The 24,197-nt window shown below is 47.0% G+C and overlaps 1 protein-coding gene across 1 annotated transcript in view; it reads right to left on the bottom strand.

Moving 5' to 3' along the window:
* Window positions 1–24,197, bottom strand: part of LOC133114083 (uncharacterized) — a 57,707-nt gene extending 33,510 nt beyond the window's left edge. Inside the window, 5 exon segments of the mRNA XM_061223279.1 lie at window positions 12,545–13,252; window positions 14,517–15,224; window positions 19,522–20,232; window positions 23,288–23,998; window positions 24,167–24,197. Of these exon segments, the coding sequence (XP_061079263.1) occupies window positions 12,545–13,252; window positions 14,517–15,224; window positions 19,522–20,232; window positions 23,288–23,998; window positions 24,167–24,197 (2,869 nt within the window).

Here is a 24,197-nt window from a genome sequence, read left to right as displayed (position 1 = left end):
TTTGAAATGCTACCTAGGCTAACATTCCTATTCACTAACTGTAAGCCAGATTTATTATAAATGTTGAGTGCTATCTTTGGTGAAATCCACTTTATTTGCTAGCTCTAGTGATCCATTGAATGTCGGTAACGTAGACTCACAGTGTTCTGATCGCTAACCCTGTGTTCTCACAGTGAGCCATTTGGTCAACCATACGTAAGGATAGGAAGCAGTCTATGGCAAATATGTAGCTTGCTCTACCAAAATCAGTCACATTAAGACCAAAACACATTGAGTTTTTTAACAGCACTGGAGAGCTGGCTATTGCTAACAATCTATTGAAGTCAATAATGCTTTGTTTGAATTACGGTTTTATAAGAAAGCAATTGAGAGAGATAGCTAGAGAGATCTGCAGACTAGCTAGCTAGGTAGCTAACTAGTCAGAGAGAGAGAGATCGCTAGCTAGCTAGCTGGCTAGTGAGAGGTATAATATTATATATAGATATTGCTAGTTAGCTAGACTATTGAGAGAGAGCAATCTAGATTGCTTGTGACCGAGAGAGATAGAATATTGCTTGCTAGTGAAATGGCAGTGAAAAATAATAATCATCAGTGTCATGACATAAATCTAGAAACTAGGAGATATGCTATACGGTAAAAATAAAATGCATTTGATAGACTGTATTATTCCATAATTTCTCTTTTAAAAAGAAAAATAGCTGCATGAGACCACTAAGAAGAAACAATGTTAAGGTTCCTGCTCCTTCAGCCTAGTACACTTGAACAAACTGTCAACCAAGTCACTCACTGTGAGCACACGGGGCAAGTTTTCTCCAGGTGATCTTTAGTTTTTGTACTCTATGTGTGTAAAACTTAAGTTGCCTCATTCCCTTTCCATAAAAACTTGGTAAGAGACTCCTATGATCCATCTCAGCAGTGACAAGGTAACAGATTGGTTTGGTTTGGTTAAAATCAGTGAGCTTTTCCCCTAAATCTCCTCTAAGAACAGCAATTCATGAGACAGGGGCTTTCTGAATCCAGATTAAACAGACAGTTCTCATCATCCACCCCAAATTGGGATCTCTAGTCCAGAGGCTATCATAGAATCAAGAGAAAGCCATGAAACCCCACTATGAGATCAGTCACTACAGGCTGCCAAGGTATTTCAGTGGCATCATTCCAATACCCGAAGGTGAAGTTGATTTTGACTCTTGGCTGGAGCAGGTAAACCAGATGATAACAGAGTGGCAATGTTCTGAGCATAAAAAGAGGAAGAGAACTATTGAGAGTTTGAAGCCACCAGTGCTAGAGCATAAAGGGCCAATTGCAGAGATGCTACCATAGAGGATTGTCTTAAAATTCTAAAACACAATTCAGGTGAGGATCTCTACTATGGGCGGCACGGATGGTGCAGTGGGTAGCACTGCCGCCTCACAGCAAGGAGGTCCTGGGTTCGAATCCCCGTCGGCCAGGGCCTCTCTGTGCGGAGTTTGCATGTTCTCCCCGTGTCTGCGTGGGTTTCCTCCGGGTACTCCGGTTTCCTCCCACAGTCCAAAGACATGCATGTTAGGCCGATTGGAGAGTCTAAATTGCCCGTAGGCATGAGTGTGTGAGTGTCTGAGTGTATGGTGCGTGTGCCCTGCGATGGACTGGCGACCTGTCCAGGGTGTATTCCTGCCTTTCGCCCAATGTATGCTGGGATAGGCTCCAGCCCCCCTGCGACCCTGATCAGGATAAGCAGGTTCAGATAATGGATGGATGGATGGATGGATGGATCTCTACTATGGGTTTAAAAGCTCGAGACAGAAACCAAGTCAAAGATATGCTACTTTTTAACTTGCTCCTGCAGAAAGTAAGCAGGAAAAAAAAGGCATTGAGTCCAGTGTTGACCTGGCCTGTCAAGATCAAGTTGTCATAACATAATGAACAGGCCATTCAGCCGAGCAATGCTTGCCTTTTCCAATCTCTAAGTGTACCTACTGCTTAGTTTGCATAACATCTTAATAGTATCTAGCACTGTAGCAAGCCTGGTCTTGAAAACCCTCAGTGTTTCTGCCTCCACTAAATTTCCTGGCAAGCAATTCCACACAGTGACCACTCTGTGTGAAAAAAATACTTCCTAATGTCTGTGCAGAATTTATCCTTTGCCAATTTCCATTTGTGCTCCCACATTCTGCCAACCGAGCTCACCCTAAAGAATCGCAATGGGGGAAAAAATTCAGAAACAAAATTATGTAAAAGCCTCAATCAAATCACCCTTTTACTCAGCTTAAAAAGATTAAGCATTTGAAGTCTTTCCTCATAACATTTATCTTTTAGGAATGGAATCAACATGGTTATCAGAAGAGTATCAGAAGAGTGTTACACAACACAGTTCTTGTAAATGGTTGGCATTTATATAGCACCTTTATCCAAAGCGCTGTACAATTGATGCTTCTCATTCACCCATTCATACACACACTCACACACCAACAGCGATTGGCTGCCATGCAAGGCACTGGCAAGAGATCCTGCTGTTCTGACCTCCACAGGGAGTTCGTTCCACCACTGTGGAGCCAGAACAGACATTAGTTGAGAACAGGAGGTGGAAGTTCGGAGAGGGGGAGGCGCCAAGTGGCCTGTGGTGGCTGAACGAAGAGGTCTGGCAGGGGTGTAGGGTCTGATGATTCTTTGGAGGTAAGCTGGGGCTGATCCCTTAACTGCTTGGAAGGCTAGCACCAGTGTTTTGAATTTAATGCAAGCCATGACAGGCAGCCAGTGGAGGGAAGTAAGCAGGGGGGTGACATGCAAGTGTTTGGGAAGGTTGAAGACCAGACGAGCTGCTGCATTCTGGATAAGTTGGAGCGGTCTGATGGCGGATGCTGGGAATCCAGCCAAGTGGGAATTGCAGTAGTCCAGGCAGGACAAGGAAGAACCTGCATGACCGGGTCACTGCCGCAATGTTCTCAGAGAGGAACGGTCTGCTGTCCATCTCCACGCCAAGGTTCCTTGCACATGTGATGGCATCAGTGAGGTATCCCCTAGGGAAATGGAGAGATGCAGATGGGGAGAGGTAATAGCAGGAATGAATATCATTTCAGTCTTACCTGGGTTGAGCTTTAGATGGTTGTCCATCCAGCTCTGGATGTCACTCAGGCAAGCAGAGATACGGGCTGAAACCTGTGTGTCAGATGGTGGGAAAGAGATGAAGAGTTGGGTATCATCCGCATAGCAGTGGTAGGATAGACCATGTGCAGTGATAACAGGCACAAGGGAACGAGTGTAAAGAGAGAAAAGAAGCGGGCCAAGGACTGAACCCTGGGGAACTCCTAAGGCAAGGGGCCGAGGTGTCGAAACTGTACCAGCCCAAGAAACCTGGAAGGAGCAACCAGAGAGGTAGGACTGTGCTGTGCCACAGATCCCCGTTGCTGACAGGGAGGACAGGTGGATGGAGTGATCCACAGTGTCAAAGGCAGCAGAGAGATCGAGAAGAATGAGGACAGAGGAGAGGGAGGCTGCTCGTGCGGCATGGAGTGATTCACTTACGGAGAGGAGTGTGGTCTCCATCGAATGGCCAGGTCTGAAGCCAGACTGATGGGGGTCTCGCAGGTTGTTTTTAGAAAAGAAAGAAGAAAGTTGATTAGAAGCAGCTCGTTCGATTGTTTTAGATAGAAAAGGAAGAAGAGATACCGGGCGGTAGCCTCACAGCCTATCATCAAAGAAAGAAAAGCCCCTCCTACCTCTTTGAACTCCTTTGAACTCTGTCTCCCTTGGAATCCCCCCCACTCACTGAGGTCCAACAGCTGTAGCCTCTTGGCAGTGCCCATTACTTGGCTCTATACTGTAGGTGATCAAGCTTTCTGCTGCATTGCACCACGCCAGTGGAACAATAAAATGGATTATTATCCATCCATCCATCCATTACCTTAACCCGCTTATCCTGAACAGGGTCGCAGGGGGGCTGGAGCCTATCCCAGCATACATTGGGCGAAAGGCAGGAATACACCCTGGACAGGTCGCCAGTCCATCGCAGGGCACACACACCATTTACTCACACACTCATACCTATGGGAAATTTAGACTCTCCAATCAGCCTAACCTGCATGTCTTTGGACTGTGGGAGGAAACCGGAGTACCCAGAGGAAACCCACGCAGACACGGGGAGAACATGCAAACTCCGCACAGAGAGGCCCCGGCCGACGGGGATTCGAACCCAGGACCTCCTTGCTGTGAAGCGGCAGTGCTACCCACTGCACCATCCGTGCCGCCCTGGATTGTTGTTGTTGTTGTTTCGCAGAGATAAAACACCTGGGACTTTGCCTAACTGACCACCTGTTTTGAGAGTTATCACAAAGAATTGCCCCTGCTGACATAGAGGATGTTCGTCACCATCTACATCAGTTGCAGGCCAGAAGCCTATATGCCTCCCCAATTGTGGTGATCATCACACTCTGAACTGAAAAACAGCCCTTGATCAATACAGTGCGCCTCGAGAGGGCAATGTTTTACATGGCTTAGCTGGTAGCAAGTGGTTATTGGTGCATGACTTGAGAAGCGGCAATTATCAGAAACCAAAGTGTGAGCAGGACGAAGAGAAAAGAACATATATTTGCCTTTTAGGATTTTTCCAATCTGAACAAATACAGGTGTGAAAGTTGCCTCTGTCAGATTCCAATGTTCAATGGAAGAAGCAGAAGGTGATATGAACCTCTTCGAAGTGTTATTTTATTTAGATTACTTAAATGTGTTTGGACAGACCTGAGAGGAATAGAGAGTGACTCATGAATGCACAGGACCATCTTGAAACTATCCTTAGAAATACATCTCAGGCATGTTGGATTGGACCCGGGCATTGCAACCAACCCCTCAAAGATTGAGGCACAGACCGCATGACCACGTTCTGAAAACCTCAAGGCTCAGCAGTCTTGACTCTGAGGTTTTTGAAGCTATTATCAGAGGTTTGCAGAGAGCTACAGTACTGGGCAGAAGTCTTAGGCACCCCAGACTTCATTATATATATATGTTTATTTTTTTGTGTGTGCTAGTATAAAAGAACACATTTGAGATTTCTAAATATTCATTTTCCAAAAGATTTTACAGAGACATTTTTGTATTTAATTTTAAAAAGTAACATATTACTGTAAGCAAAGTACTACTTTTTACATAAAAACTTGATCACGGCTGTCTAAGATCAGAAGCAAGGAGCCAACCAAAGTCTGCAGAACTGTGGCAAGTTCTCCAACTTGCTTGGTGTCAAGGTATTGAAATATACTGGTTGAGTGACGGACCTCGTAGCCAGTAGGATTGCTCTACCACCAGACGTGACGTCAGTCAAAGTAACCGGTAGCGGGGGGGAGTCAAGGGTGGATGGCGCACAGCAGACGTTGTTGTCAGTGTTCATAATCTACTGCTGTCATGGTGGGAGGTAATTCTCACTGGTGCCACTAGTTGGCCGAGGATAATTGTTTCCACCTGTTCCTCGTTTACGCCAGGGGAATTACCTCCCGGGAGAGTATTTAAGACCAGCATGGACTAGTTTCTGTGCTTTTGTGTTCAACCGTTCGCCCTTGGCACAAAGCCGGTAAAGCGCCCGGTAGACTCTAAACCTATACGAGTCAGGTACGGTGCTGGTGGGTAATTCTCTCATTGCTAAAGTAAGAGAAATATCTAAAAGGTAAGGAAGGCGTACAGCTGGAAGAGTTGTGTGCGCTGGCGCCTTCCTCAAGGGTTTTGTTTTTTCTTTTGGACTCGTGTGAGTCGATGGTAGAGGGACGTTGTCCCCGGTGTTGTATTTTGGTTTGCATTTTTGTCCCGAGCTGCGCCTCGAGGTTTTTATTTTCGTGCCTAGCTTTTCTCGCTAGGTTGTATTTTCTTTTGGTTTTCACTCAGTGCCCAGCTATTTGGCACGGTACCAAGGTTATTGGTTCGCCCTGGTTACTTAAGGGTTGTTTTACGTTCGCTAGCCATTTTTGAGCTACCTTTCTGTTTACTATTTTCGAAATTTGGTTTGTTTAATTTCTATTCCTCCCATTGTTCCGGGAGAAGTCCTGTTCCTAGCTGGGTATCCCTATTTCGGTTCTCCCTGGGATTTAGTGACTAACACGTTCGCGTGTTGGTTAAAAAAGGTTCTACCTTTGGTCGCCCCTGGCTCTCCGCTTAGCTTCCCACGCTACAGAACACAAAAGCCACCTTGGAGAGACCAGCGACCAGTACTGGAAGGGAAATGGGAGACTCCCCACTAGAAGCGGTGGTAGCCGCTCAGCAGGCTATGCTAGCTAGGCAGGGGCAGGCGTTGCAGGAATTGCACACCCAGCAGACAGCTACCACCGAGCAGCAGACCATTGTTTTTCAGAGGCAGGACGAGATCCTGTCTAGGCTGGGCAGGCAGCAAGATGTGTTGATGGAGCTTGCCGATAGTTTTCGATTACTGGCAAGCGAGTTCCATTCCCCACAAGCTCAGGCACCACATCCCTACAACCCCCAGCCACTCACTTCCTCCCCATCTACGGGATCCGCATCCCAGCCCATTTCACCACTAATACGGGAACCTAAGTTACAGTTGCCGTTGCGGTACGGGGGAGAGGCGGGTAGATGTAGGGGGTTTCTTTCCCAGTGCTTAATTTTTTTTAAAGCCCAACCCTCACGATTCTCAACCGAGGATTCCCAAGTAGCGTTTATTTTATCCCTGTTGACCGGGACCGCTCTGGCCTGGGCAGATCCGCTGATTCGGGCACAATCCCCCCTAATGAGCAGCTCCCAGCTCCTAATGCAGGAGATGACAAGAGTATTCGACCACAATGTCACGGGTAAAGAGGCGGCGGCCCGATTAACGTGGATGAGGCAGGGAACTCAGAGTGTGGCAGAGTTTTCAGTGGCGTTCCAGGCTCTGGCAGGGGAGACGGGGTGGGCGGACAAACCGCTAATGACACTCTTTACATGTGCACTGTCAGACTCGGTCAGGGACGCGCTGGCCACAGTGGAGCCACCGGGGAATTTAGGCTCACTAATATCGACAGCGATTCGCATTGATAACCGGGTTCGGGAACGTGAGCGAGAGAGAGCCGGCAGAATGGGCAGTTTCAATTGGCCGGTTCCGCCCTCCCTGAGCCAGTTTACAGAGGCGGAGCGGAGACAGGGGGTACACAAATTGGAGGAACCCATGCAGCTTGACAGCACCACGCTGGCGCGTCCTAGGAGGCGGCCTGGGAGAGAATGGTTGTGCTTCTTTTGTAAACGGCCAGGGCACTTAATAAAAAACTGTCCTAACCGGAAAGCAAAAGAGCAGTCCCACTAGTGGAGCGAGAGTCACTAGTGGGACCAGGTGCAGGTATTAGCTTTCGCACAGTGCTTCCCGTCGAACTGACGTGGAAGGGGGCCGTAGTGAGGACAGAAGCTTTTATCGACTCTGGGGCAGTGGACAACTTTATTGACCGTCAGTGGGCTAGGCAAAATAATCTGCCGGTTTGGTCTATACCGCAGCCCCAATCCATTACGGCGCTGGACGGCCGCCCATTGGGTTCCGGGGTGGTTCGTCACAAAACGGAGCGAGTGGTTATGCGTATCCCGTTTGGGGGGCACCGGGAACGTATATATTTTTTTTGGTGGAATCTCCGGTTTATCCTATTATTTTAGGACCTGTCTGGTTGGTAAAGCATCAGCCACAAATAAACTGGGGTAACGGGAGCAACCCGGTGTCCCGGTGGGGTCCGCAGTGTGATGAGCACTCCAATCATGTGTATAACTCCTCGACCCCTCCTATTGAGACTGACATAGGGTCCGAATTGGACGAGGAGGAGGCTAGGGAGCCCCATAATCCTAGTGTCAGGGTACCTGAGGGGGAGGAGGAGCAGGAGGGGAGCCTGGAGTGGGACTCCATGTGTGATTGGAATCGTCTTACTGACGACGGGGAGGGCAGTGAGGGCTCTGATTGGGACACTGAGAGCTTTTTTCAGACCTCAGGTAGTGGGGGTGAGGAACGTATGGTTGGGGCTATCGAATTTCCGCTACCAACCAACGTTCCGAGGGTATATGGCGAGCTGGCAGAAGTATTCAGCAAGCAGCGCGCGACCACACTACCACCGCATCGGTCATACGACTGTGTGATCGAGTTACACCCAGGGACAGTCCCACCCCGGGGCGCACTCTATTCTTTGTCAGTGCCTGAGAGCAAGGCAATGAAAGAATACATTCACGAAGCCTTAGCGAATGGTTTTATCAGACCATCGTCGTCACCAGCGGGAGCGGGATTTTTTTTTGTTAAAAAAAAGGATGGCAGTCTTAGGCCATGTATTGATTACCGGGGACTAAACGCGATCACAGTTAAGAATAGATATCCCTTACCGCTGATGAACTCTGCGTTTGAGCGCCTGCAGGCGGCATCGGTGTTCACAAAATTAGATCTCCGTAACGCGTACAATTTGGTACGCATACGAGAGGGCGACGAATGGAAGACCGCGTTTAACACACACTCTGGCCATTATGAGTATCGCGTCATGCCATTCGGTCTTACCAACGCCCCCGCAGTGTTTCAGGCGTTAGTAAATGATGTGCTCAGAGAAATGCTGGAGAGGTTTGTATTCGTCTATCTGGATGATATCCTGATCTTCTCCGCCACTATCTCTGAGCATATTCGCCACGTGAGACTAGTGTTGTCGCGTCTTTTGGAGGCTCGCCTTTTTGTGAAGGCTGAAAAGTGCGTGTTTCACGCTAATTCGGTATCTTTCCTGGGGTTCATTGTATCTGCGGGGAAAACAGAGATGGACCAGAATAAAATCTCTGCTGTAAAGAATTGGCCTACCCCGGAATCGGTTAAGCAAGTGCAGAGGTTCCTAGGCTTCGCCAATTTTTATCGTCGTTTTATCCGTAATTTTAGCACCGTAGTCGCACCCATTACCGCGCTCACAAAGAAGGTCCCGACGCGTTTTGTATGGACAGCTCGTGCGGAAGCTGCATTCATTGAGTTAAAGAATAGGTTCTGTTCGGAACCTATTTTAATAACTCCGAATCCCTCCCTACCATTCATTGTAGAGGTTGACGCCTCTGAGCTGGGGGTAGGGGCTATTTTGTCTCAACGGTCCCCCCAAGACCAAAAGGTGCACCCTTATGCGTTTTTCTCGCGGTCGCTGTCCCAACCCGAGAGAAACTACGATGTGGGAGACAGGGAGCTGCTAGCGGTCAAACTAGCTTTGGAGGAGTGGCGGCATTGGCTGGAGGGGGCGGAGCATCCGTTCACAGTGTGGACGGACCATAAAAACTTGGAGTATATTCAATTGGCTAAGACTCGCAACTCGCGCCAGGCTCGCTGGGCGCTGTTTTTTGCGCGTTTTTCTTTTACTATGACGTACCGCCCCGGATCCAAGAACACCAAGCCAGATGCCCTCTCACGGGTTTTTGACAAGGCGGATAGGGAGCACGAGCCTGAACCCATTCTGTCCGGGGCTCAAATTGTGGCGCCTGTGGTTTGGAAGGTGGAGTCGGCAGTGCGGAGAGCACTGCGCCAAGATCCGGGTCCAGGGGGGGGTCCACCTAGTAGCCTTTTTTTAGACGGTTCTGGTGGCCCGGGATGGAAAAGGATGTCCGGGAATTCGTAGCCGCGTGTCCAGTTTGCGCACGCAGCAAGGGCTCCCACCGACCACCATCAGGGTGGCTACGTCCGTTACCCATCCCGAAGCGCCCATGGAGTCACATCGCACTAGACTTTATCACGGGGTTGCCACCATCGGACGGTAAAACGGTCATTCTAGTGGTGGTGGACCGTTTTTCCAAGGCGGCTCATTTTGTGGCACTGCCAAGATTACCATCGGCAGGGGAGACCGCTAGGTTGGTGGTAGATCATGTGTTTAGACTTCACGGTCTCCCACAGGACGTGGTTTCTGATCGCGGACCCCAGTTCGCTTCCCGGTTCTGGCGTGCGTTCTGTTCTCTGTTGGGGGCCTCGGTGAGCCTTTCGTCTGGCTTCCACCCAGAGACCAACGGACAGACAGAACGCACTAACCAAACTCTCGAGAACACGCTCCGGTGTCTGGCTATGGACAACCCCACGTCATGGAGCCGCCAGCTCACGTGGGCGGAGTACGCCCACAATACGTTACTAAATGTGTCCACACGTCTCTCACCGTTTGAGGTACAATTTGGCTATCCCCCGCCTCTGTTCCCGGAGCTAGAGAGAGGGGGCGCAGTGCCCTTTGCTGAGGCCTTTGTTCGGCGGTGCCGGGCCACATGGAGGAAAGTGCGAGTGGCCCTTTTAAGAGCTACGGCCAACCAGAAAAGGCTGGCCGACAGGCGTCGTCGAGCAGCGCCCTGCTATAGGGTGGGGCAGCGGGTATGGCTGTCCACACGTGATCTGCCATTCAGGGTCGAGTCGCGTAAGCTTGCCCCTCGATACGTGGGGCCTTTTAAAATTATTAGGAAGATCAACCCCGTCACGGTGCGCCTCCAGTTGCCTCGCTCTATGAGGATCCACCCTACCTTCCATGTTTCCCGTCTCAAGCCCGTGTCGACGAGCGTACTGGCACCTGCGGAAGTTCCTCCACCACCCCCTCGATTAATTGACGGGGGCCCGGTCTACACCGTCCGTCGCATCCTGGCGGAACGTCGCGTAGGCAGAGGGAGACAATACCTTATAGATTGGGAAGGTTTCGGGCCGGAGGAACGCTGTTGGGTTCCCTCTAGGGATATTTTAGACCCCGAACTGATTCGTGAGTTTCACAGGCGGGGGGCTAAAGGAGCGTCTGGGGTCGCTCCTTAGTAGGGGGGTCCTGTCATGGTGGGAGGTAATTCTCACTGGTGCCACTAGTTGGCCGAGGATAATTGTTTCCACCTGTTCCTCGTTTACGCCAGGGGAATTACCTCCCGGGAGAGTATTTAAGACCAGCATGGACTAGTTTCTGTGCTTTTGTGTTCAACCGTTCGCCCTTGGCACAAAGCCGGTAAAGCGCCCGGTAGACTCTAAACCTATACGAGTCAGGTACGGTGCTGGTGGGTAATTCTCTCATTGCTAAAGTAAGAGAAATATCTAAAAGGTAAGGAAGGCGTACAGCTGGAAGAGTTGTGTGTGCTGGCGCCTTCCTCAAGGGTTTTGTTTTTTCTTTTGGACTCGTGTGAGTCGATGGTAGAGGGACGTTGTCCCCGGTGTTGTATTTTGGTTTGCATTTTTGTCCCGAGCTGCGCCTCGAGGTTTTTATTTTCGTGCCTAGCTTTTCTCGCTAGGTTGTATTTTCTTTTGGTTTTCACTCAGTGCCCAGCTATTTGGCACGGTACCAAGGTTATTGGTTCGCCCTGGTTACTTAAGGGTTGTTTTACGTTCGCTAGCCGTTTTTGAGCTACCTTTCTGTGTACTATTTTCGAAATTTGGTTTGTTTAATTTCTATTCCTCCCATTGTTCCGGGAGAAGTCCTGTTCCTAGCTGGGTATCCCTATTTCCCTATTCTCCCTGGGATTTAGTGACTAACACGTTCGCGTGACTAACAGGTTCTACCTTTGGTCGCCCCTGGCTCTCCGCTTAGCTTCCCACGCTACAACTGCCTGTGCACGTTCTAATAAAGGGGGGACTCCTGTGGTTCTGATAACTGCATCCAGTCTCAGTTCACATGACACTTGGAACAACCTCCCGGCTGATTGTCTTAGCCAACGCTGTCTTGCAGTTCTATATCTCAGAGAAGTGATGCCGTTTTAATGCCGAAGAGTGGTCACAAAAAATATTGATCTGATTCAGTTTTCAACTATTCAGCCAAATTGTAATGTAAAAATGTATAGTATGTTTATTTAGGACCTTTCATTGAATTATTTTTGAAATAATCTTATCTGTATAGAATGTTATACAGCTGCCTAAGACTTTTGCACAGTACTGTACTCCTCCGTAGCCCATCCCCTGTAGAAACTTGACAAGAGGTGAAAGAGGAAATGTGGACAAAAGATGCACACTCCTTCAGGATGAATCCATTTTAAGGAAAGTGAGCATTGTGGAGCCAGCTGGACACAAGTGTGAAGAAGCTTTTCTAACCATCAAGGACTGCCTCAATCATGGACCTGTGCCATGTTGATGCCAGAAGACTTGGAGGAGTACTGTATCAAGAGCACCCAGAAGGGTGGAGGCCTGTAGCATTTCAGAGCCAGAGCTCATCACAGACTAAAAATAATTATCTAGAAGAAGCTCACAAACTGGAATTTCTTGCATTGAAGTGGGCTGTCATGGACAGGTTTCATTACTATCTCAATGGAGCCAGTTTCTCATCCGCAATGATAATAACCTCCTCACCTACATACAGACTACAGCAAAGCTGGATGCAACTAGACAGAGGTAGTTAGCAGTTTTATCCAATTACAACATCCTACAGTACATCCTACAGTACAGACCAGGACGTGTGAATATTGACGCTGATGACCTGTCGCGACGTCCATGCCCATGTGATGAGGCGATGAATGGAAGTAATTGAAATGTCAGCCCCAGAGTGTTACCTGCAGTTTCATGGGCTAGATCTGGCTTGTCCCAAATAAGTGTACACAATTGGCAAGGGAAAAGGGGAATTCATCTGAATATCCCATTGTAATTTATCGGAAGATAATTTCAATTCATGAAAAAAATTACCGTCAAAAAGTGCTCTCAGAGTCTTTCTCTGTTTGCGAACCTTCATTATCCTCTGTTTCACACATTCTTCCACTGCCCTCCTCTCCTCTTCCAGCTCCTGTAAGAGCATTCTATCTATTTCATAGTGAGAACCTCCATGCCCTGCCATCATCTCCTCTATCTTCTCCAACAGCTCTGTGACCTGAGTCCCATCAGCCCTGTTCTTATTGTTGAGAACATGATACCTGTTCCCACATTTCTCTATGAGCTCTTGGAGGACCCTCCCTTCAGTCTCAATGTGCTGCTCAATGGTTTTGTCTCCCAGCCAGTCTCCCCAGGCGAATAGCACTATAGTGTGTCTCCAGACTCTCTCGCTGAGAAGCTCCAGGTGTTCCACCGCTGATCTCCTGTGTGTATCTCTAAATGCTGATCTCACATTAATGACCAGGAAGAGAGCACAGGGTCCCGGGGGACACAGAGACACACTGCGCACAATCTCCTGTTTATCCAGCTCTGCAGTGTCGTTCACAGAATAATTCCTCCACCAGCCTGGTGTGTCGACCACAGTGACCTGTCTCCCAGCTACTTCACCCTGTCTCTTCACACACTGTGCAGTTCTTATTCCAGACTCAAACTCCTCTCTGCCCAGGATGGTGTTTCCTGCTGAACTCTTCCCACTCCATCTCCCTCCCAGCAGCACAATCCTCAGCTCTGAGAGATGGTGTTCCACTCCTGTCAGAGAGAAAGAGAACATTTTATTCCTGTGTTAACAGACATTCAACTCTGAGACGAGCTACTCTCTGTACTTTTAACTGGTGATATAAATAACAAAGTTATCTTCATCACTGAGGACATAAGACAGGTTGGTTGTAGGTGATAACTGTCAGAGCAAAATTCTGCATGAGACCTTTGCCCATGACAACATAAAGTCTTAATAATTTCAATATATGTTGAGAGCCTGAAAGTGGAACACACAAGTATTTTAAAATTGTGATGAACATATCATCAAGACTTTCAAATCATCATATAACAGTATTCACGCTCAGAAGAACATTAATATTGATTGCATGTGTGTTACGGGGCTGCTGGGTGCCTCATCCTGCTAAAATACTGTTCCAGTGTGTGGATGCTTACCACAGTCTGTTATCAAACCCTGAGTGTGCAGCACAGGCTGTGGCTGGCAGCTCCACAGGGCAGTGTGTAACAGGCAGCAGCAGGGAGAGATCAGTCAGCAGGAGTTTCTGTGTCTCATCAAGCACTCACAACTATCTCTGGTCAACTGAGCATCTGCACCCTAAATGCCCACATAAAATGAACTCCTTCTACTCAACCACTGTGGAGGGGAAAGAAGATGGCAGCTAGCAGCACACACTTCAAAGAGTATGTGTACTTCCCTGCACCCTCTTTATTCAATAAAGAGGGTTGCAGTGATGACACTGAATCATGAATGCAACTGTGCATTGTCAATATGGGGAAAAATGAAATGAAAATTATTTTTAGTGAAAATTATTTTAAAAATTAAATTCTGAATACTATGTATATGGTTGATTCTCATTTATGTACAAATTAAAATAAGTATTCCACACCTTTGGAATCTCCAAAATTGTCTCTCAGTGACCACTCACATCACAGTATAGAGCATAATGGAAAGTCAGGAGAAAATAAGGACCATTATACAGTATAGTATGTCTTTGGAGAAACATTTATGAAATGCAGCTCAGTGGAAAATTACTAAACACAGTTGTAATTAATTTAAATTTTCCACTGTCATTCATCTAAAAGTAATTTCTACCAATGAAAACACGAACCCTCAAAATGTGGAAGTAATTGAAATGTCCGCTCCAGAGTGCAACATGCAGTTTCATGGGCTACATCTGTCTGGCTTGTCCCAAATAAGTGTACACAATTGACAAGGGCAAGGGATAAGGGAAATTCATCTGAACATCCCATTGTAATTTATCGGAAGATAATTTCAATTCATGAAAAGAATTACCGTCAAAAAGTGCTCTCAGAGTCTTTCTCTGTTTGTGAACCTTCATTATCCTCTGTTTCACTCGTTCTTCCACTGCCCTCCTCTTCTCTTCCACCTGTAAGAGCATTCTATCTATTTCATAGTGAGAGCCTCCATGCCCTGCCATCATCTCCTCTATCTTCTCCAGCAGCTCTGTGACCTGAGTCCCATCAGCCCTGTTCTGATTGTTGAGAACATGATACCTGTTCCCACATTTCTCTATGAGCTCTTGGAGGACCCTCCCTTCAGTCTCAATGTGCTGCTCAATGATTGTGTCTCCCAGCCAGTCTCCCCTCGTGAACAGCACTATAGTGTGTCTCCAGACTCTCTCACTCAGAAGCTCCAGGTGTTCCACCACTGATCTCCTGTGTGTATCTCTGAATGCTGAGCTCACTTTAATGACCAGGAAGAGAGCACAGGGTCCCGGGGGACACAGAGACACACTGCACACAATCTCCTGTTTATCCAGCTCTGCAGTGTCCTTCACAGAATAATCCCACCACCAGCCTGGTGTGTCGACCACAGTGACCTGTCTCCCAGCTACTTCACCCTGTCTCTTCACACACTGTGCAGTTCTTATTCCAGACTCAAACTCCTCTCTGCCCAGGATGGTGTTTCCTGCTGAACTCTTCCCACTCGCTCTCTCCCCCAGCAGCACAATCCTCAGCTCTGAGAGACGGTGTTCCTCCCCTGTCAGAGAGAAAAAGAACAATCTACTTTCATCAGGAGTGTTAACAGATATTCAGCTCCGAGATCAGCTACTCTCGGTAAGTTTGGAGCGGTGACCATTAAAAAGAAATTGCATTTCATCACTGAGGACATAAGACAGGTGGGCTGTGAGTAAAATTTGTCAGAGCAAAATGCTGCATGAGACTTTTACTCATATCAACATTAAGTGTTTTTCAGTTCAATATATTTTTCCAGCCTGAAATGTTAATAATATCTGGATAATATTTTGGAGGTATTTTTTCAGTAGCTAGTTAGCTAGCTACACATTACATGGGCTCTTTTCTCTTTCTTCTTTCTAAAATCAAGCAGCAACACTAAATTACCCGATTATATTGCTGATTTAATGTTAGCACCTGATAGTTTTCTTTGTGCAGTACAGTAAGTTAGCAAGCTAAGCTTGTAGTTAAGAGGCTTTTTCATCTCTCCGGTTTCTGCTGCTAGCTGTTCGGAGCCACCTCATGCTTTTTTTAAGCTTTGTTTTTCGTGTTTACGTTTGGGCAGTAGCTTTCAGATTTAGGGAGAGATAAGGATATAGTTAGGGGTAAAAAGTGGCTGAAGCTATGTGAGTGCACACTACACAGGGGCGGTATCTCCAAAGGTGGAGGTGTCCAACCAATTCGAGCCCTTGCCAGAATTGGACCTGGTCCCTGTCTCTGAGAGGGACCGGGGGGGGGGGGGTTAGACAAGGATAGGGATATCAGAAAGGAGGGGTGGGGGAAATCAGGAGGGAGGACTAAGGTATAGTTTGAAAAGGTGTGTTTTGAGTCGGCGTTGAAATAGGGGGAGGGATTCTGCTGTCCTGACAGTGGTAGGCAAGTCATTCCACCACTGAGGCACGAGAGCGGAAAACAGGCGTGAACGTGCAGCTCGACTGCCAGGTGCTCATAGAGAGGGAACCATAAGGCAACCAGAGCTGGCAGACCGGAGTGGTCTAGCTGGGGAGTAGGGAGCGATTAAGGATTGTATATAAGGTGGGGCAGTCCCCTTAGCAGCCTGAAATGGCAACACTAGGGCCTTGAATCGGATGCGTGCGGCAATAGGAAGCCAGTGGAGGCCAATGAGGAGCGGGGTGACATGAGCCGACCTGGGCTGACTGGTGATCAGGCGGGCTGCAGCATTCTGGACCAGCTGGAGGGGCTTGATGGCACACGCTGGGAGACCGGCTAGGAGGGAGTTGCAGTAATCCAGGCGGGAAATGACGAGCGCCTGGACTAGGAGCTGGGTGGCTTTCTCTGTCAGGAGATGACGGATATGGCGTATATTACACAGAAAGAACCTGCAGGTTCTGGCAATGGAAGATACTTGTGGAGCCAGGGTGAGGCAGTTATCAAGAGTCACCCCAAGATTCTTTGTGTATGGGAGGAAACTACAAAGTCCTCAACAGTCAGTGAGAGGTCTTAGCAGGGATGTAGAGAAGCTCAGTTTTGGCAAGGTTGAGCTTCAGGTGGTGGGAAGTCATCCACGCAGAGATATCAGCCAAGCAGGCAGAGATCTGTGTGGTGACTTGGGTGTCGGGGGGTAAGGAAATAAAGAGTTGGGTGTCATCAGCGTAAGAATGATAAGAAAAGCCATGGGAAGAGATAACAGAACCAAGAGACATGGTGTGTAGCGAGAAGAGGAGAGGCCCAAGAACTGAGCCCTGCGGGACTCCAGTTTGTAGGGGGTGAGGGTCAGAGACTGAGCCCCTCCAAGTCACCTGGTAGGAGCGACCAGAGAGGTAGGAGGAAAACCAAGCGAGTGCAGACCCAGTGACACCCATCCCAGACAGCGATGAGAGCAGAATCTCATGGTTGACTGTATCGAAGGCTGCCGACAGGTCGAGGAAGATGAGGACAGAGGAGAGGGATTTGGCTTTAGCAGAGTGGAGTGCCTCAGTGAACGCGAGCAGGGCGGTCTCAGTGGAGTGGCCACTCTTGAAGCCAGACTGGTTGGGGTCAGGGAGATTATTCTGGAGAAGATAGGTGGACAGTTGGGAGCAGAGTTTTAGCGAGAAAGGGAAGAAGAGAGACAGGCCGGTAGCTGTTCAGGGCAGAGGGGTCAAGAGTAGGTTTTTTGAGCAGGGGAGTGACTCTGGCCCTCTTCAGGGAAGAGTTGGGAGGCTAGGGAGTTGGGGAAGGGAGGAGGGTCAGCAGGGGGAGAGGGCTGTGAGAAGGAATTGAGAATGGCATCAACCTTCTTTCCAAAGAAGGAGACAAAGTCATCAGGTGTGAGTGATGAGGGTGGTGGGGGGGGAGGGGGGGCCAGAAGAGAGGAGAAGGTTGAAAACAGTTTGTGGGGATTAGAGGCGGCCGCGTTAATTTTCGAGTGAAAGAAGGAAGAATTAGCTAGAGAGACAGAGGAATGGAAAGATGATAAGAGGGCATGGAAGGAAGCTATATCACTGGGGATATAGCTTCCATTTTCTCTCCGCTGCCTGCAGTTCAGTTTGGACAGCTCGTAGAGCATCAGAAAGCCAAGGACTAGGGGGGGAGGCCCGAGCTAGTTTGGTGGTGAGGGGACACAGAGAGTCAAAGGAAGATGAGAGGGAGGACATGAGAGTTGTAGCAGCATCATCGGGAGACAGTCGAGAGAAAGACTCCGCGGATGGTAGGGAGGAGAGGATTGTAGATGAGAGGGTGGAGGAAGACAAGTGGCGTAGGTTCCGCCGACAGGTGACAGTGGATGGTGGGAGAGATGGATGGGTGTTAGAGGAGAGTGGAAGAGAAAAAGAGATGAAGGAGTGGTCAGATATATGGAGTGGTGTTACAGAGAGGTTGGTTGTTGTGCAGCTCCTTGTGAAGATGAGGTCAAGAAGGTTGCCTGCTTTGTGGGTGGGAGGGGAAAGAGTGAGGGTAAGGTCAAAAGAAGAAAGGAGGGAGAGAAAGGTAGACTGGGTGGACTCTGAGTTGAGGTTGAAGTCACCCAGGAGGATCAGGGGGGTGTCATTGGCTGGTGAGGAGCTGAGGATGTCCATCTCATCCAAGAAGCTCCCCAGAGAACCCGGGGGGCGATAAACAACAATAATAAACAGTTGGCACGGCAAAGTAACAGAAACCGCATGAAATTCAAAAGAGGAGAAGGCGAAGGGTGAGGAGAAGACACTAGGATCTCCATGAGGATGAGATTAGGAGACCTGTGCCACCTCCTCTGCCAGAGGTTCTGGGTGTGTGGGAAAAAGAGAAGGCAGAGGAAAGGGCAGCCGGGGTGGCTGTGTTCTCTGGTGAGAGCCACGTTTCAGTTAAAGCAAGAAAGTCAAGGTTGAGGTGGGAGGCATAGGCAGATATGAAGTCTGCTTTCTGGACGGCTGACTGGCAGTTCCAGAGGCCACCAGCCACACAGAGATCAATACCAGTGGATCTGGGAGGGAAGATGAGGTTTGAGATATTCTGCCCATGTTGGCGGGAGGCGAACCTCCTACCTGACTGGGACCTGGGGAGAGGAGAGAGGACAGGGATGGGAAAGAAACACATGGAGGGAACTAGGGAGGACAAGAGGAATACTACATAGTGAAATGAGGGCAGGCAGCAAAAACAAAAACACTCATCAGGCTCTCAGACAGCCTAGATGGACACCCGTAGATAGACACCCCCGACTTTGTACGCCTGCGACTTCGTATGCCGAGGCAAGTAGCCGAGGCTGCCGCTGGTGCGCTGCACAACTGCATAAATAACACTGACGCTGAATGCGGAAAATGCTACCAACCCACTGCAGAACGCTAATGCACACTGAAGTGAGTGTGCAGTGCAGTGCAGTGTTAACAATGTAATCTTATGGTGAGTGCTGTTAGCGGTTGCAAGTTACTGGTTTCATGGCAGCTAAAGAAATATGAAAATCTATGTTGACAAGTCTGTTTGTTGCGCAATAAGCTACACAGCAGCTTTCTGGCATTTTGAAACTTGCTATGATTTTGGTTGGCATGATTTTAATATATGACCAGATTTTGCCCTAATTTAAAGACATAACTGAATGCTTCATTGATTTCCTATGGAAACAAAGTCATAGGTGGCACGAGCCAGAGTGATGTCACGCAAGCTTTGATGACACAGACACGCTTTACTCCTCTAATCCCACCCCCATGCAAAATCAATGACAAAAGTATAGAAAATTTAAAATAACTGCAAATGAAAAAACTAAAATTTGAAAGAAGAAAATGCAAATGAAAGTGAAGAATTATTTAAATAATAACGCAAAAAGTTCTTTTCCTTTTGATTATATTTGATTAATTGTAATATTCCACTGTAATTCATCAAAAGTAATTGTAAACACTGAAAACACTAACCCTCAAAAAGTGCCTGGAGAGTCTTTCTCTGTTTCCGAACATTCGTCATCCTCTGTTTCACTCGTTCTTCCATTGCCCTCCTCTTCTCTTCCACCTCCTGTAAGAGCATTCTATCTATTTCATAGTGAGAGCCTCCATTCCCTGCCGTCATCTCCTCTATCTTCTCCAGCAGCTCTGTGACCTGAGTCCCATCAGCCCTGTTCTCATTGTTGAGAACATGATACCTGTTCCCACATTTCTCTATGAGCTCCTGGAGGGCCCTCCCTTCAGCCTCAATGTGCTGCTCAATGATTGTGTCTCCCAGCCAGTCTCCCCAGGTAAACAGCACTATAGTGTGTCTCCAGACTCTCTCACTGAGAAGCTCCAGGTGTTCCACTGCTGATCTCCTCTCTGTATCTCTGAATGCTGAGCTCACATCAATGACAAGGAAGAGAGCACAGGGTCCCAGGGGACACAGAGACACACTGCGCACAATCTCCTGTTTATCCAGCTCTGCAGTGTCCTTCACAGAATTATCTGTCCACCAGCCTGGTGTGTCGACCACAGTGACCTGTCTCCCAGCTACTTCACCCTGTCTCTTCACACACTGTGCAGTTCTTATTTCAGACTCAAACTCCTCTCTGCCCAGGATGGTGTTTCCTGCTGAACTCTTCCCACTCCCTCTGTCCCCTAGCAGCACAATCCTCAGCTCTGAGTGATGGTGTTCCTCACCTGTTAGAGAGAGGGTTCAAGAGACAAGTTACTCCTCATCAACATTCAGCTCTGAGATAACCTGCTCTCTGTAAGTTTGGTTAGAAATAATAAGGACATGACATTTGCCACTGATGACGCATGACAAGTGGATCTGTAGGAGCAAAATTTAACAACACATTTCAACATATCTCATTCAACCAGAAAGATGAAATCACAGTATTGAAATATTATGATGAAAATATCTTAATTCCAAAATAATCTGATACAATTTGAAGTTTTACAAAGCCCAGAAGAACAGGGCAGCAGCAGGGAGAGTTCTGTCAGCAGGATTTTCTGTGTCTCATTGAGTACTAGCAACCCTCTCTGGCAGGCCTGCGTGGGCCGAGTGGCAATTTGTGGGGGCCAAAGAAATATCAACGTTTGTTTGTCAGTTAAAAAGATATATTCAAATATGTAATACAAATCGCCCAGGGCTCTGTCCCATGGATGACACTAACTCGGATTACTTTGTACATTTTGGGATAAAGTCATCGGTAAGGATAAGCTGCAGTTAGCAGGATAAGAATTTGTAAAATTGTTCATGCATGTACACACATAATTTTATATAGGCGGTATCAGTTTTTAACTAATGCTCCTGATTAGATAGAGTGGCGAAAGATAAATGTAAGCCAAACATTGAAGTCATGGTATAAATACATAGCTACATGAATACAATGGGATTTCAGTTCTTAAAAGGCATGTTCTGCGTTTTTAGATCACCAAAAAAGCTCCCACAATGCTTTCCCTTTCATAGTGACTAAATTTCCACAAGTGGCCCATTCTAATGCCACTGACAGTGCCTGTATTCATTTATCGTCCCGACTCATGCAATTTAAAATATTAGACATAACTGGCATGATTCTAACTTATAAACTTGATTAGAAATAGGATACATTTGTGTAATCAGTGGCCTATCGATGGCAACCTGCAACTGATGTCAAGTGCAATTTGGGGAAAAAAACCCCCATGGGCACGAATATGCTGGTACGTCCTGTGAGACCGGTCATCCAGGATAGATTACATTACATTACATTATTGGCATTTGGCAGACGCTCTTATCCAGAGCGACGTACAGTTGATTAGACTAAGCAGGAGACAATCCTCCCCTGGATCAATGCAGGGTTAAGGGCCTTGCGGATCTTATTGTGGCTACACCGGGATTAGAACCCCGACCTTGCATGTCCCAGTCATTTACCTTAACCACTACGCTACAGGCCACACGCTACACTACGCAAGATAACGTCATCTTTGTTGTTGCATTTGGTAGACAAATCTGAAACATTTTGAAAAGCACAGAAAAGCTGCATAGCGATGATTTGCGGATGATCTTGATTTTGTGTGTGTAGAACAATTTAATGATATGAAGTTGTGTTTGTTGCTGTCCATGATGAAATCCTTTGGCATAGCACTTAGTAATATACAGGAAATGCCATTCAGCAAGACTCCCTTTACCTCCCTTTAGGTGTTTGGAGCATTGTGAGCAACAGTAACACAGTCTTCAGAACACAAGGAAGTTGTGTAGTTATTTGTTGTTTTCTTGAAAATTATTGGTCCAATTCACATGAATCCAAGTGTTTTAGTGTCTGGGATAACCAATAAGCAACCGTAATCATAAACCACATTCCTCAGGAGAAAAACTACCATTGAACGGACGGTATCTTCTGGTGGAAGTGGCCGATTCCCTGTGTTCTGTTCGGAACACAGCGAGTCTACGTTAGTTTTTTATAGTTTTTACTTTCTTGCAGTGGGTGGTATCGTCTATATTTTTCACATTGTAACAATTCTTGAAATGAAAATTATTAATACATCTGTTGAAACTGGAATTTGTCCTGATCCCTTCAAAACTACTGTTGTTAAACCACTATTGGAGAAGCCTAACTTAGACTGTGGAGTTTCAACAATCAATCATAGATCCATATCAAACCTTCCCTTTCAAAGCAAGATAATAGAAAAAATAGTTGTCAAACTAATAAACAGCATTTTAATGAAAACAATATCCTACAGAAATTTCTGTCAGGTTCCAGAGCTAATCATCAGTCAGTCAGTCAGTGATCTGAGACTTGTGCTGATGCCAATAAGGTTTCATTTAGGGTCCTTATAGATTTAAGTGCAACATTCAACACAATAGACTGAAATTCAGTCTTGAGAGCTGGGTTGGTCTCTCTGTGTTGAAAACCGGTTCCCAACTCACATTACAGAAAGAAAATATTATGTTGGTCTTGGAGACCATGTATCAGGGAAACACAATATAACATTTAGTGTGGTGCAAGGAGCTGCATAAGGCCATGAAGAGATATCATCAGCGAACATAATGTTAGCTTCCATAGCTACGTTGACAACACACAATTGTACTTATCTGTTGAGCCAAGAGATGCACATGCCTGAAGCTCCCTGACTGCAACAAATAAAGGAATGGCTAATAATTTCCTAAAACTAAATGAGGATAAGACTAAAATTTTATCAGTTGGGCCCAAAGTCAAAAGGGATGCACCTTTCAAAAGTCCTGGAAATCTGACTCCCTGGATTAAAACAAATACACTCACTGAGCACTTTATTAGGTATTTATTACTTTTTTTTTTTTTTTTTACTTCTACTGCTGTAGCCTATCCACTTGTGTGTTCAGAGTTTCTCTTCTGCATACCACTGTTGTAATGTGTGGTTATTTGCGTTACTGTCACCATCCTGTCAGCATTGACCAGTCTGGCCATTCTCTTCTTACATCTCATATTAACAAGGCGTTTCTGTCTGCAGAACTGCTGCTCACTTTTATTTTGCTGATTTTGCTGATTTTGTTCTTTGTACCATTTGTTGAAAACTCTAGAGACTAGTGTGCCTGTTGGTATCCCAGAAGATAAGCAGTTTCTGAGATACTCAAACCACCCTATCTGCCACCAACAATCATTAAATGGGCAAAGTCAAATAGACTTCCCCATTCTGATGGTTGATGTGAACATTAATTGAAATCTTACCTATTGTACCTTAAATACTTCACTGTAATTCATCCAAAATAATAACAATCAATGAAGAAACTAACCCTCAAAAAGTGCTCTGAAGATCTTTCTCTGTTTCCAAACCTTTGTCATCCTCTGTTTCACTCGTTCTTCCATTGCCCTCCTCTTCTCTTCCACCTCCTGTAAGAGCATTCTGTCTATTTCATAGTGAGAGCCTCCATGCCCTGCCATCATCTCCTCTATCTTCTCTAGCAGCTCTGTGACCTGAGTCCCATCAGCCCTGTTCTCATTGTTGAGAACATGATACCTGTTCCCACATTTCTCTATGAGCTCTTGGAGGGCCCTCCCTTCAGTCTCAATGTGCTGCTCAATGGTTGTGTCTCCCAGCCAGTCTTCCCAGGTGAACAGCACTATAGTGTGTCTCCAGACTCTCTCACTGAGAAGCTCCAGGTGTTCCACCACTGATCTCCTGTGTTTCTCTCTGAATGTTGAGCTCACATCAATGACCAGGAAGAGAGCACAGGGTCCCGGGAGACACAGAGAAACACTGCGCACAATCTCCTGTTTATCCAGCTCTGCAGTGTCCTTCACAGAATAATTCCTCCACCAGCCTGGTGTGTCAACCACAGTGACCTGTCTCCCAGCTACTTCACCCTGTCTCTTCACACACTGTGCAGTTCTTATTCCAGACTCAAACTCCTCTCTGCCCAGGATGGTGTTTCCTGCTGAACTCTTCCCACTCCATCTCCCCCCCAGCAGCACAATCCTCATATCTGAGAGACAGTGTTCCTCACCTGTCAGAGAGAAAATCAGTGTCCAAATTTAGTTCTGGTAAAATCAGCTGTTTGATTGTTGAATATCATCATTTTATAGGTCTCTTCAACATTCATATTTCATTTCCACATATAAAAAAAATAAATAATAAAAAATCATTCTCAACCATTTTCTGCGAAGAAACTCACCATGATGAGACGTCACACCACCAGCTGCCAT

The sequence above is a fragment of the Conger conger genome, chromosome 16 (assembly GCF_963514075.1).
Source record: "Conger conger chromosome 16, fConCon1.1, whole genome shotgun sequence".
Lineage (NCBI taxonomy): Eukaryota > Metazoa > Chordata > Actinopteri > Anguilliformes > Congridae > Conger > Conger conger.
Note: the sequence above shows the minus strand (reverse complement) of the source record. Positions and strands in the feature narration are given on the sequence as shown.